This window comes from Plasmodium brasilianum, chromosome 12 (genome assembly GCF_023973825.1).
Source record: "Plasmodium brasilianum strain Bolivian I chromosome 12, whole genome shotgun sequence".
In the NCBI taxonomy this organism is placed as follows: Eukaryota; Apicomplexa; class Aconoidasida; order Haemosporida; family Plasmodiidae; genus Plasmodium; species Plasmodium brasilianum.
Window position 1 is genome coordinate 1,274,362 of NC_090125.1, and position 13,040 is coordinate 1,287,401.

Sequence of the window (13,040 nt, forward strand, 5' to 3'; positions counted from 1 at the left end):
GTGCATAGTCAGCATTACAAAAACAAAATTAAAAAAAAATAAAAATAAAACAATGCAATAATACGTTAAAGGGAAAAGCTGTCATAATATGTAAAAACGAAAAAAAAGAGATTTTAACTGTAATTTAGCTGCATTTATATTACTGAAATAATTTTAATTTATTTTTCTGAACTGTTCATGTTACTCAACCTAGGTGGTTCCCCCTATTAATTAAAAGGGAAAATTGAACATCAAAGAAAAGGAAGAAAGAAAAAAAAAAAAAAAAAAGAAATTAAATAATGAATGAACTAATGAATGGACGAAAAAACGAAAGAAAAGAGCGTAACGAAACAAAAAGTCATACTACATAATATAATGTAATGTAATCTGGTAGAGTGTAATATGATATACCAAAATACTGCTGAACGGAAAGGTGTAGAAAAATGCGCATATAATATCCTCTGTTCCTGAGGTGGATGTTCATGTGTACAACATGCACTGTGCTGGTAAAAACATTTTTTCCATTTTCCCCCCCTCTTCGAAATAACCCTTTTTGAAAATGGGAATTATTAAGACTTAATATACCCATTTGATTTATCATTCATTTTGTCATTCTATTTATCATTCTATTTATCATTCATTTTGTCATTCTATTTATCATTCTATTTATCATTCATTTTGTCATTCTATTTATCATTCTATTTATCATTCATTTTGTCATTCTATTTATCATTCTATTTATCATTCATTTTGTCATTCTATTTATCATTCTATTTATCATTCATTCTGTCATTCTATTTATCATTCTATTTATCATTCTATTTATCACTCATTTTGTCATTCTATTTATCATTCTATTTATCACTCATTTTGTCATTCATTTTGTCATTCATTTTGTTATTCTTTTTATCATTTTTTTTTCCTCCCTTTTACATAAATTTGGGAACTCCCCCTTCCGCTCTCATGTTTTAAGTTTATCCAACTTTGCATCGTTGAGTGAGTAGTATATATCATCCTTCTTGAGCTTTAAATCTGATGGACTAATATGCTCCTCTTTAGCAATAGATTTAATAAAAAATTTTTTTTCAAGTTTACAATGTATGGGCATAACAGTATCATTTGTGCTTTCAACTAAATAATTAATTTCACTGTCTTCTTCTAAAATAAATGGTTTTTCATTAACAAAAAAAATGGATTTACCATCATCATACTGAACAATAAATGAATTCGTCTCTAAGCAATGTAAATTTCTACAAACATTTTTGATATGTTCATTTGATTCATTACTTGAAACACTCATAATGTCATCATCACTGTTATAGTCTATTTCATATTTTTTATAAAATTCTTCCATATTGGAAAAGTCAGACATACATTCATCAGTAAGGCAGTCGGACATATTGTCTTGTTCAGGATTATTTTTTATTCTATCCGATAACATAGTATTCCATTTTGATAAAATTGAATTTTTTAGATCTTCCTCTTTCTGTAGTTTGTTTGCACACATTTCATCTTCACTAGTTATGCATTTATTTTTGCATTCTCCTTTAAAAGAATATTCCTGTTCCTTTTTTTTGTAAATTTTTTTTGAATTTTTTTTAATTTGTATTTTATTACATAAATCTTCCTCGAAACTCCAGGTTACAATAGAGCTAGTTTTTTTGTTCGAATGTGTTACTTCGATCGAGTGTCGTGTTCCTCTGGAGCTAATCATACTTCCACTACGATCGATTGTATGATCATTTTTGTAATCAATTGCATCATCGATTTGATCTCCATCTTTACCTTTAGTATCATATTTAGTATCCCTGATATTCATTTCCCTTTCTCCGCCTCTTTTTATATCTGTACATACATCTATAAATTTAGGGAATTTCAAGGAGTAGTACTTATCATTTACACTAGTTGTTTTTCTTTTCTTCAAGTGTATGAACATAGCTGACTCCATTTCGTTGTTAACGTTTATGTTACATATTTTTATATCATTTATTGTATCTACATTTTTGGTACTCCTTAAAAGTTCATAATCTACCTCCTTCTTCGATTCGATTGAAATGGCATCGTCAAAAAAGGAAGTCTTGGCGTTGTTCTCATAGTTGTCCTAAGGGGGTACCAAAAAAAAATAAAAAAAAAAAATATACAGAAAGGTATATCAATAATAGTACAGATTAGCGTACAGATTAACGTACAGATTAACGTACAGATTAGTGTAGGAACAAATGTAGGAACAAAATAATTTTAAATAAAACAGATTACAATTGCACACTGTAATGTACACCCCACTAGCTTAAACACTCAACATCCACAAAACTGCAATTCCGTTTTGCCTTTCTTTTCACAAAACAGAAAAAGCTTCGTAAGAAAAAAAAAAAAAAAAATAGTTATACATCAGTTAATCTCATGTAACGTGTTTTGTGCGTATATCGTAATTTTGCAAAAATACCATTGCGTTGGGTTCAATATTTTCATCTTTATTTGTTCTCATTTGTGCTTCTTATTTTCTTACATATCTTCTATTCTTCGTCCCCCCAAAAAAAGGAATAATCTTATTCGAAAGATAAACTTGTATTTGTTAATATTCTTTCATCATTCCTAAGTTTTTTTTTCTTGTTTTATATGGCAAAGAAAACAAAAAAAAAAAAAAAAAAAAAAAAAAAAAAAAAAAAAAAAAAAAAAAAAAAAAAAAAAAAAAAAAAAAAAAAAAAAAAAAAAAAGAAAAAAAAAGAAACTCAAAGGTATTACATTATTGTACATATATATTATTTTCTTTTTTCTTTTTTTTTTTTTTTTTTTTTTTTTTTTATTTCATCGTGCTCTTCTCCACAGAGAGGGCTCCCTCAACAGGAAAAAAAAAAAAAAATAAAATAAAAAAAATAAAGATAAATAAATGTAGTGTTTTGACATAATGGCATCCTTCCATCAATATTATATATATGTATGTATATGTATAAATATATGTATATGTATAAATATATGTATATGTATAAATATATGTATATGTATAAATATATGTATATGTATAAATATATGTATATGTATAAGTATATGTATGTACGTATGTATGTTTATGCTCATACAAATCGCGCGTAAAATGAAAACTTTTTTTTGTAACTCCTCTAAAGGAGCATTTTCCATTTATAATTTGAATGAGTAAAATAAATGCACCATCGGGGTAGTACAGTGCACAGTAAATGCCGCATATACATACGTGAGTAATTATATATATATTAGTATTTATATATATATATATGTTTATATATATTTTTACATACGTGCGCGTACATATAGTATCGTGGGGCCCTTAATGCAATGTCCGAAGTTGTAAAAATCATGTCTACGCAGAAATAATTTAAATTTAAAGTGAACATGTCGAAATTACGATTTAAAGCAAAAGAATAAACTGCAAAAAAAGAAAAAAAAGACATGTAACATTATATGTTTTTTACTCATGTAATATTGTGCATCCAGCAGCTGGTGATTAGAAGTTAGTACATTCCGCTTGTACACACAGTAAGTGATAAATGCGCGCATTTGGTTCAAGTATTCTTGGAAGAAGTACTTTACACGATAGTAAAAAATTAGTTAAATGGATAGGAATTTTTTTTTTTTTTTTTTGTTTTATTATATGTTAATTTGTCCTTTTTTTTTGTATTACCTCATTGCCGTATTACCGCATTGCCGTATTACCGCATTGCCGTATTACCGCATTACCGTATTACCGCATTGCCGTATTACCGCATTACCGTATTACCGCATTACCGTATTACCGCATTACCGTATTACCGCATTGCCGTATTACCGCTTTTCCGTATTTTATTTTTTTTTTTTTGTTGTCCGTTATGTAATATGACCACGCTTACCCTAAAGCAAAACAAAATGGAAAAAAGAGCAAATCCACTGATATGCCATAGAAGGTTAAAAGGAAAAGTACATAAAACAGTGCATGTAATATACGAGAAATAACAACATCAATAATGACGACGACGAAAAAATGATAACATTAGAGATAACAATAAAAATGATACTAATAGTGAAAGTAATAATTTAATATTGCGAACTCGTTGAACTACCAGACCCTGTGACAAAATGAATGTGCATTTGCTTAAAATTAATCTATTGAATTTTTCATTTTTTCTTCCATTTTTAAACTTTCTCCAATTTTAAAAGTTTCTCATATTTATAAACTTTCTTCCTTTTTTTTTTCGTTTACTCTGTTTAAAAGATTAAAAAATCTTTTCATCTCCACTGAATGCTATATTGTACTATAACATGGTCAACTTTTTTTTTTTTTTTTTTTTTTTTTTTCCCTATTTCTTTTTTATTACTCCTTTTCACTGTTTACATGTGTCACTCTACTCATATTTCAGATTAGGTATATACAAGAAAAAAATTTACAAACATAACCACCAGCTGATATACGTTTCTTTATCAGGGCTTATTTACACAAATGTTAGCAAATGAGAACAAACGTGCGCGACGGTGTGTGCATATATATATGTATATATATATATGTATATATATATATATATATATGTGTGTGTTCTTCCATTTATATATGCACGCCTCTATGTACTTATGAGTGCCTCCATGTACGCATGTATCCCTTCTCTAGCACAGTCGTGTCAATAAATAAAACTCCAACAAACACATTTTTAAGTTATTTTTTTTAACTCTCAATTGGCAGTCCTACAAAGACATCGTACAGCTAGATAATGACATTCTTAATGAGCTTAAAATATCAAGTAATAAAAAAGCGAAGACGAAAGAAAAATTATAAAAAGAAGAGCCATTTAGTCCTGTATTGTGTTTGTACTCTACCGTAGTGCAATGTATTGTAATGTATTACTTTTATTATTTTTTTTTTTTTTTTTTTTTTTCCTACATATATTAACTTTCATAACCCTCCATAGAAACAGGGAATAATTCGTCGATAAATGAGGTGAAGAGGCTATACAGGAGTGTAAATGGCATGAATAGCGATACAACGTATTTTAACTATGGCGAAAAAAATTTCGAGTACTATTGCGTTCCACCGTCCATCATAAAGTGCGTAACCGCTGCTAAGCGGCACATAAACGGTCCATTCGAGTGCACAAGCACGCATACATATATATATATTTGCATGTATTTGCGTGTATTTGCGTGTATTTGCGTGTATTTGCGTGTATTTTCGTGTATTTGCGTGTATTTGCGTGTATTTTCGTGTATTTGCGTGTATTTGCGTGTATTTTCGTGTATTTGCGTGTATTTGCGTGTATTTGCGTGTATTTGCGTGTATTTGCGTGTATTTGCATGTATTTGCATGTATTTTCGTGTATTTTCGTGCATATCTACGTATATTTAGGTACATGCACATGTACATCTGGACGTGCCCCAATTTTTACATATGGCCCTATATATTTTTTTTTTTTGTTTTTGTTTCCCCACTGTCACCTTGCAGGGAGTACAACAACCTGGGGGTATATGAGTTGTACAAAGAACAGGCACAGTGTTTAAGAGAAATTTTCTTGAATGAAGATTTTGAGCATAACTTAAAAAAAAAAAAAAGCGAAATAGAAATTGATGAAAAGGAAATGGACAATATTGACATTATATTAAAATCTGGCTTCTTTTTCCCCTTTGAGATTTTGAAAGAAAAGAGTGCACAGTGGGAATATTTGCGAAACACGGAAATAAATGAGTATGATGGCGATAAAAAATGGGAAATAATACCTACGAATAATGTTCAAGGTACTAGTAAGTTTTATAAAAACTTTTTATTTAACATTCCAACAGGTATGGGTAAAACGATCATATATGATATTATTATCATTCGATTGGTTTTATACAAAAGATATAGAGCAGTTTTAAGTCTTCCAACCATTTCGTTAATTAATGAAAAAAATGAGTATTATGAAAAATTGCTTGGTGATAATACTGTATCGTTGAATATAAAAAAATATAATAGCTTTGATTTTACCGGTTATTCATATAGCCTTTCCACAGATATTGCCATATGTACGTATGAACAAGCAAATATTATTATTAATAATATTATTAAAAATAATTTAAAATGCAATTATATATTTATCATTGATGAAATACATTTTATAAATGACTTGACAAGAGGAATTTTCATTGAGTCTTTACTAACAAAAATTAAATACATTCAAAAGAATTGTGGACACATATTTAATATTCAGACTTACGGTTTCTCAGCAACGTTGTCAAATATTGACCTGGTAAGACTTTTTCACTTTTCATTTTTGGGAAAATTTCCTTGCTTGGTCATGCAGCTAGCTATTTTTTGTTCCCTTTTTTGTCAATTTTATTGTCGCTTATTTTTATTATTTTTATTTTTTTTTTTTTACATTTTTTCTGCAAATTTGATATTACTTTCATCGCATTTTCTTATTTTTTCATATTTTTTTTTATTTTTTCATATTTTTTCATATGTTTTCATAATTTTTCATATTTTTTCATAATTTTTCATATTTTTTCATATTTTTTCATGTTTTCATAATTTTTCATATTTTTTCATGTTTTCATAATTTTTCATATTTTTTCATGTTTTCATAATTTTTCATATTTTTTCATATGTTTTCATAATTTTTCATATTTTTTCATATGTTTTCATAATTTTTCATAATTTTTCATAATTTTTCATATTTTTTCATATGTTTTCATAATTTTTCTTATTTCTTATTATTTTGCACTCTTCCCTGCCCTTCTTGCAGCTAGGCGAATGGTTAGATGCCAAGGTATACGTGAGCAAGGAGAAGTTGCAAAAGATAAAATACCTGTACAAGATAGGAAAAACTATTTATAAAGATCTACAGGAGAAGGAAATTGAAAGGGTGCTGGAAAGTCCATTCACTCTAGACCCAGATCACTTAGGATATATATTAAGTGAAGAATTAATTTTCAAAAGGAATGTATTGATATTTTGCCCAACTAAAAAAAAGAGCGAACAGGTTGCAACTTTCATAAGTACCATTATGCCCTGTTACTTGAAAAAAAAAAAATTTAAAATAAATAATAAAATAATTGAAAAAAGGATACACTTAATAATTGAGTTAAAAAAAATAGCAAGTATAAAAAGTGTAGACATAGAAAAATTAATACTTAATGGTATTTTTTATCATCATTCTGAATTAGGAAAGAAGGAAAAAGAAATTATTGAAAAATCCTTTAAAGGAAATATACTCTTTTGTCTTTGTTGCACAACAACCTTATCAGTGGGAGTCAATTTGAATGTACACACAATTCTTATTAGGAGCATAAAACTGGGAAATACTTTTTTAACAAAAGAACAAATATTTCAAATAGCTGGTAGATGTGGAAGAACAAGGAAATTTGTTCAAATGACAAAAGAAAATATAAATAAGCAAAATTATGAAAGTAGAGACAACAGTATCAACAGTAACTTGAACAATTTTCTAGAAAGTGGATGTAAAACTCAGCTTAAGGAAAACATCTTTTTGGATAAACCTGAACATATGCAATATTATGACCTCGACTGTGATGGAAAGGTTGTCTTTTTCTTGACAACAGATGATAAAAATTATTTGGAAAAAATATTGTATCATAATGAAGGGGAACACAAGTTAAAAAGGAAAATGCACAATTTTCAGTTGTGCAGATTTCTAGTAGAATTCATCGAGTTAAATTTAATTAAAACCAAAAGGGATTTATCTAATTTTCTCACTTGTTACACTCTCAAGTTTTTTAAAATCGGTGAAGCAGAGGAAGGGAGCTGCAGCAGGTGGAGCGACCTCGACATGCATAACAACTGTTACTCCCCAAATCCACGCAAATATAATTGCAAATATAATTGTGTAGGCAAAAAAGGTGCTATAGTGGATGAAATAAAAGAAGTCTTTCAATTTATGTTTGAAAATAAATTAATTATTATACCATTTGAGAAGGAATGGAGCTACTACTGCTACTTGTTTGCACGTATTTATAATGTAAATTTGCTGAACGAGCAAAATATCTTCGATTTTAATTTTTTAAATCGCTCCATTAATGTTGACATATTAATGAAGAATGATTTACCACAGAAGATGGACTTGTTCAAAAAATTATATATTCATCATCACAATAATAAACATAACGATATGCATAATAGAAAATATAGCAATAGTGATAATAATTATAATTACACATTTGAACTAAGAACTAGTACTACGACTGAGGATAAACACTTTTTCTCCTTACCCTTTATTACACTTTTACTACTTTTTAAAGATACACAATTTAATAAAAATTTATTTCAAAACCTGTTTGTTCAGTTCATAAAATATTTATTTCTGGTTAATATAAATATTAAACAATACGATTTTTATGTCTACGATATGTTAAAGGACGATGATGTTATTTCATGTACTCACATATCTCCTTACGTTCATTCAGTTTGTAATTCCTTAGCTTTCCTTTTTAATTATTCCTTAATTCAATACGTATATGTTAAAGGTACTCACGTCTTATGTGAAAATTTTAAAAAAATTAACATTCTTACCTGACCATTTTTGGGGCTGTTAATGCACACCTGAACGCGTGCATGTATTAACGTGTATAACTGTACACAGAAAAAAAAAAAAAAAAAAAAAAAACACGCGCGTTATTTCCATTTGTGCATTTGCTTATTTACTCTTTTAATCCTTTACCAATTTTCTCATACTCTTTGAAGGATTTCCCATGGACATACTGCCTATCATTTTTGTATTTTGCGTAAATTCTGAAATTTCGTTAAAAATTAATTACGCCATGTATGAAGAAATAGTAACCTCAAACAGCATCAGTGGGAATAATATAAGGAAGATATTTCATTTTTTCGACTTAAACATTGAAAAATTAAAAAAGTTTAAGTTAACAAAAAGTGACGACCTACACGTAGCATCAAAGAATATTTTAATTGGGGAGTAAGGAAAGAAAGCTCAAAAAAAAAAAAAAAAATAAAACTTTTCGAAATTGTTCGAAATGCATGCATTGTACAGAATTGTACGAATTATTCCAGTTGTCCCAAATTACATGAAATTTGTACACAAAAAATTTATTGTTCCATTTCTCATTTAATCCTTGTCTCTATTCTCATAAGCATAAATATAGACCAGATATGCGAAAGCTTTGAATGGGAAAAAATAAAACGGTTTTACTTTTCCCTGATTGTTTATGATCTGTTCAGTGAAGACATATATTCTGTGTCGAAGAAGTACTAAAAAAAAAAAATGAAATGAAATGAAATAAATCGAAATGAAATGAAATAAAATGAAATGAAATGAAATAAAATGAAATAAAATGAAATAAATCGAAATGAAATGAAATAAAATGAAATAAATCGAAATGAAATAAAATGAATAATAACAATAAAAAGGAAAAAGGGAAAAAAAAGGAAAACAAAATCCCAATAATTTTATTTGATTAGTCCCCATTTTGCACAAAATGATACGTAATATATGTAGGACCGTTGAACATGTTAATCAGTCAGTGGCACAACTGTTTCAACATTTTTTTTTTTTTTATTCTTTTTAGGTACAAATTGAAGACAAAAGAGTTGAAAAACTTATACGTGAAGAGTTGTTATAATCTTTCTTTCAACTACAAAATCCTTCGAAATTTTAAGGATTCCCTGTAACAAAAAAAAAAAAAAAAAAAAAAATGAAAATTTTACGATAATGGAAAATTAAATGAATCCAAGAAGTGGCAAAAAATTGCCTTTATTTTGTAATTTCTTAATTTCTTAATTTCTAAATTTCTAAATTTCTTCATTTCTTTTCATTTCATTTCATTTTTCTTTTTTTTTTTTTTTCCTTCTGTAGGGACATATTTTGCGGTGTTTTAGAAAAGTTACTATCCAAAATGAAATCCCGAATTTTTCCTTTTATTACTTAACTATTGAAGTCTTATATTTTTTTTATCTTTTAATTTCGTTGCACATTTATATACCCTTTTATCTACATATATATTTGTATACACATTTAAAAGAAATGTACTATATATACGGATTCAGCCGTGTGAGACACAGCTGTGTTTACGCACATGAAACATTTTTAATATATCACTTTTTTCTCACCTTGTCCTTTTATTATTTTTAATTTTAAGTATTAATGTGCATGTTACATTATAAATATCATATTTTGTTGTGCACAATTTTTTTTTTAAAACAAGATTATGTAACACTTTTTGGTTCTTCATTCAATATTTGAGTAATTATATTATTTTTTTTTTTTTTTTTTATGTGCACATTTATATAACAACAGTTTTTATAATTTTGACTAATAGCAAAGCGGGGTAAAAAAAAGAAAAAAAAAAAGAGGCTGTTCACATTTGAATCGAACAAAAAAAAAAAAAAGAAAAAAGAAAAACATTTAACATTTAACATTTAACATTCTTAGCATATATATTTTTTTAAATAGCGCAAAAATGACTTTATATCACGAAGACAAATTAGTGTTATTCTGATTTTTTTTTTTTTTCTTTCGCCCTTGCGAATGTATTGCACATGAGTGTGTGTATGTGAGTGCGAGTACGGATGCACGTTGGTCTATTAATCTGTAGGTATGCTCGTCTGTATGAATGTGCGTGTTATTTATATGTACATCTTACATGTGCTCGTAGGTCTTTACAAAGCAGAATTTTCCTTCGGGGCTTGCTCAAAAAAGTTCACAATTTTTGCCTGACTTGTTCATATTTTTTTATTTGTAGCTTATTTCCAGCTAGCTAAATGAAAAAAAAAAAAAAAAAATTAAATTAAAAAAATATAAAAAAGTAGAATAATAGTGTAATATAGTAACAGTGTAACATAATATAAAAAAGGGGATAAGGGAGTAGAATCGCCAATTTATGTACACCATTTGTATAGGTTAAAGACACCCGAAAATGAGTAAATGGAGTTCACTAAAAAGTAAAATAGTGTGGCCTAATGAATTCGTTTATGTAATTGAGAATGAAGGATATGATAACAAATATGGTCATAGTTATATTGTAAAATATAATGGAAATATAGTACATAAAAATTTTAAAAAGAGATTACATAAAGTAGAAAAGTTACTGAAGGTTACAAATAATATATGTCAGGATTTAGAGGAAAAAAATAATCAATACGATTCCGACGGTCTCGAATATGACAACAATGTTTCAGAAGAAATTAATAATGCAAATCAAATATTATTAAGATTAAATGATAAAAAGGAATTTATTAATGATAAACTTTCTAAAATTAATACTATTGATGAAAAATATGATATAATAATAAAAGAAGAGCCTTGTTATATATTTCGCCTGGATTTGCCTTATCTTAACGTGGAAGAGGATTATTTAATCGCGTCTTTGAAAAAAAAGTATTTTCATGAATATTACATGAACAGAAAAAAGAAAGGGAATCATTATTCAGGTAAAAATAAATCACGAGGAAAAGAAAAAGAGAAAGAGAAAGTGAAGGAATATAAAACCTATTTATATAATATAAAAATAATGGAATGTGAGGAAAGCATAGTAGGTAATAGAGAATTTATTTTTTCCGAAGCAAACTCTGAACATCTCAAAATAAATACTCTTATTAATGAAGGAAAAAGCATACGAAGTGCACTATACGAGTACAAGGGCTACTGTCTCGATTCGCTTAGCGACGAAGAGGATAATGAAGAAGATAACGAGGCGGATGACAAAGGAACACACCCAAATAATGGACAATCACCTGAACAAGTCAGGAAAAAGGAAGAACAAATGAACGGCCAAAATAAGAAAGAAATAACTTATGAAACGTTATGCATTCTGCCCTACTGTGACATAATAAAATTAAAAAAAAAAGAATTTAACACAGAGAATACTGTTGCCGGATTTCTAACCCCATATCTCCTCAACGGAAATGTGAGGAAATATATTGAAAATATTCATCAGTATATAAAATATAAGATTGATGATGAGATTATTTTAAAAAATTTAACTAATATTATAAAATTAATGGCTTTTTTAAAAGAAAAAAGTTTATTCCATGGAAATATAAAACCGAGTAACCTTTTCATTAGTAACAATGGTCTTCATTTATTAATAGGAAACTTTATTCCTAAATTGAAATTATTAAATTATTATTTTTATGTTATACATATGAGAAGAAAAATACCAAGGTATATATCACCAGAACTACTTGCATATTTAAAAAAAAAAAGAATTATATCTAAAAGTAGGATGAAGCAAAACAAACATATAGATAAGTTCTTTTTTAAAAACGATGTATTCTGCTTAGGTTTATCTTTTTATTATATTATAACTATGAAAGAGGATATACTATACTATATTGACAATCCTCATGTTTTTCAATTTAATGTGGACAGTGCACAATCGTTTATTACAAGACCAGAATTGTTTTTTCTTTTAAAGCATATGTTAACTTATGAACACAAGCAACGACCCGATTGGCCCGCTTTGGCCATAATGGTCAATCAGATCAGGGGAAGCAGGAAATTAAAAGGTAATTAACATGGAGGAGGTGCAGCATAACAGCGGTGCAACCGCCAACCGTTGTACCCCATATGCGTTTTGCACACACGACGTATGTCTATTGCTAGAACATTAGCAGTGCTATCAGGATTAGAAGCAGGATTAATATAGTGTATCCATATAGCCGCATTAAGCACTCTACTCAATTAGCAGTTGCTATATTACAATTCCCTTTTACTTTTTGGCACACCATTTGTCCACGTAAAGCTTTATATTTGCCTAAATTTTTCAGTTTAAAAAGACTTTGTATTAAGTTAAATTTTAAACAAAATATGTGCATATAATAAAAAATGTGTATGTGTTTTGTCCTTTCGTGTGCAAGAATTATATATTTTTCCGCTTTTTACAAAATGTAAACACATATAATTGGCCTAGTTGCAAAGTGTTAATACAATTCTAACTCTTCGATCAATCGACATATATGCACATAATACAAGAAGTACGAACAAGCTACCCACCAGTGGGCATGGGGGGGATGTGAACTACAGTTAGAGGACAATAAAAATCGCCAACAAATAGGTACACACAATTGTGCTAGTGTATATATAAATACATACACATAAATACATATATACATGTAT

General features: G+C 28.0%; 2 protein-coding genes and 1 pseudogene across 3 annotated transcripts; 2 read left to right on the plus strand and 1 right to left on the minus strand.

The window, feature by feature from the left end:
• Window positions 1-940: 940 nt before the first annotated feature.
• MKS88_004257 (uncharacterized protein) lies at window positions 941-2,464 on the minus strand (the record flags this gene model as incomplete). Its single annotated transcript, XM_067217418.1, has 2 exons — window positions 941-2,080; window positions 2,423-2,464. The coding sequence occupies 2 exons, from the start codon at window positions 2,462-2,464 to the stop codon at window positions 941-943; spliced, it is 1,182 nt and encodes a 393-aa protein (XP_067071848.1).
• Window positions 2,465-3,855: 1,391 nt separating this feature from the next.
• MKS88_004258 lies at window positions 3,856-9,852 on the plus strand (annotated as a pseudogene). The gene is made up of 9 exons: window positions 3,856-3,924; window positions 4,664-4,721; window positions 4,890-5,025; window positions 5,420-6,200; window positions 6,696-8,343; window positions 8,651-8,882; window positions 9,059-9,172; window positions 9,493-9,591; window positions 9,780-9,849. Coding segments are annotated over exons 1-9 (3,207 nt in total).
• Window positions 9,853-10,839: 987 nt separating this feature from the next.
• MKS88_004259 (protein kinase) lies at window positions 10,840-12,438 on the plus strand (the record flags this gene model as incomplete). The annotated part of the gene is made up of 1 exon (XM_067217419.1): window positions 10,840-12,438. The coding sequence occupies one exon, from the start codon at window positions 10,840-10,842 to the stop codon at window positions 12,436-12,438; it is 1,599 nt and encodes a 532-aa protein (XP_067071849.1).
• Between the last annotated feature and the right edge of the window lie 602 nt (window positions 12,439-13,040).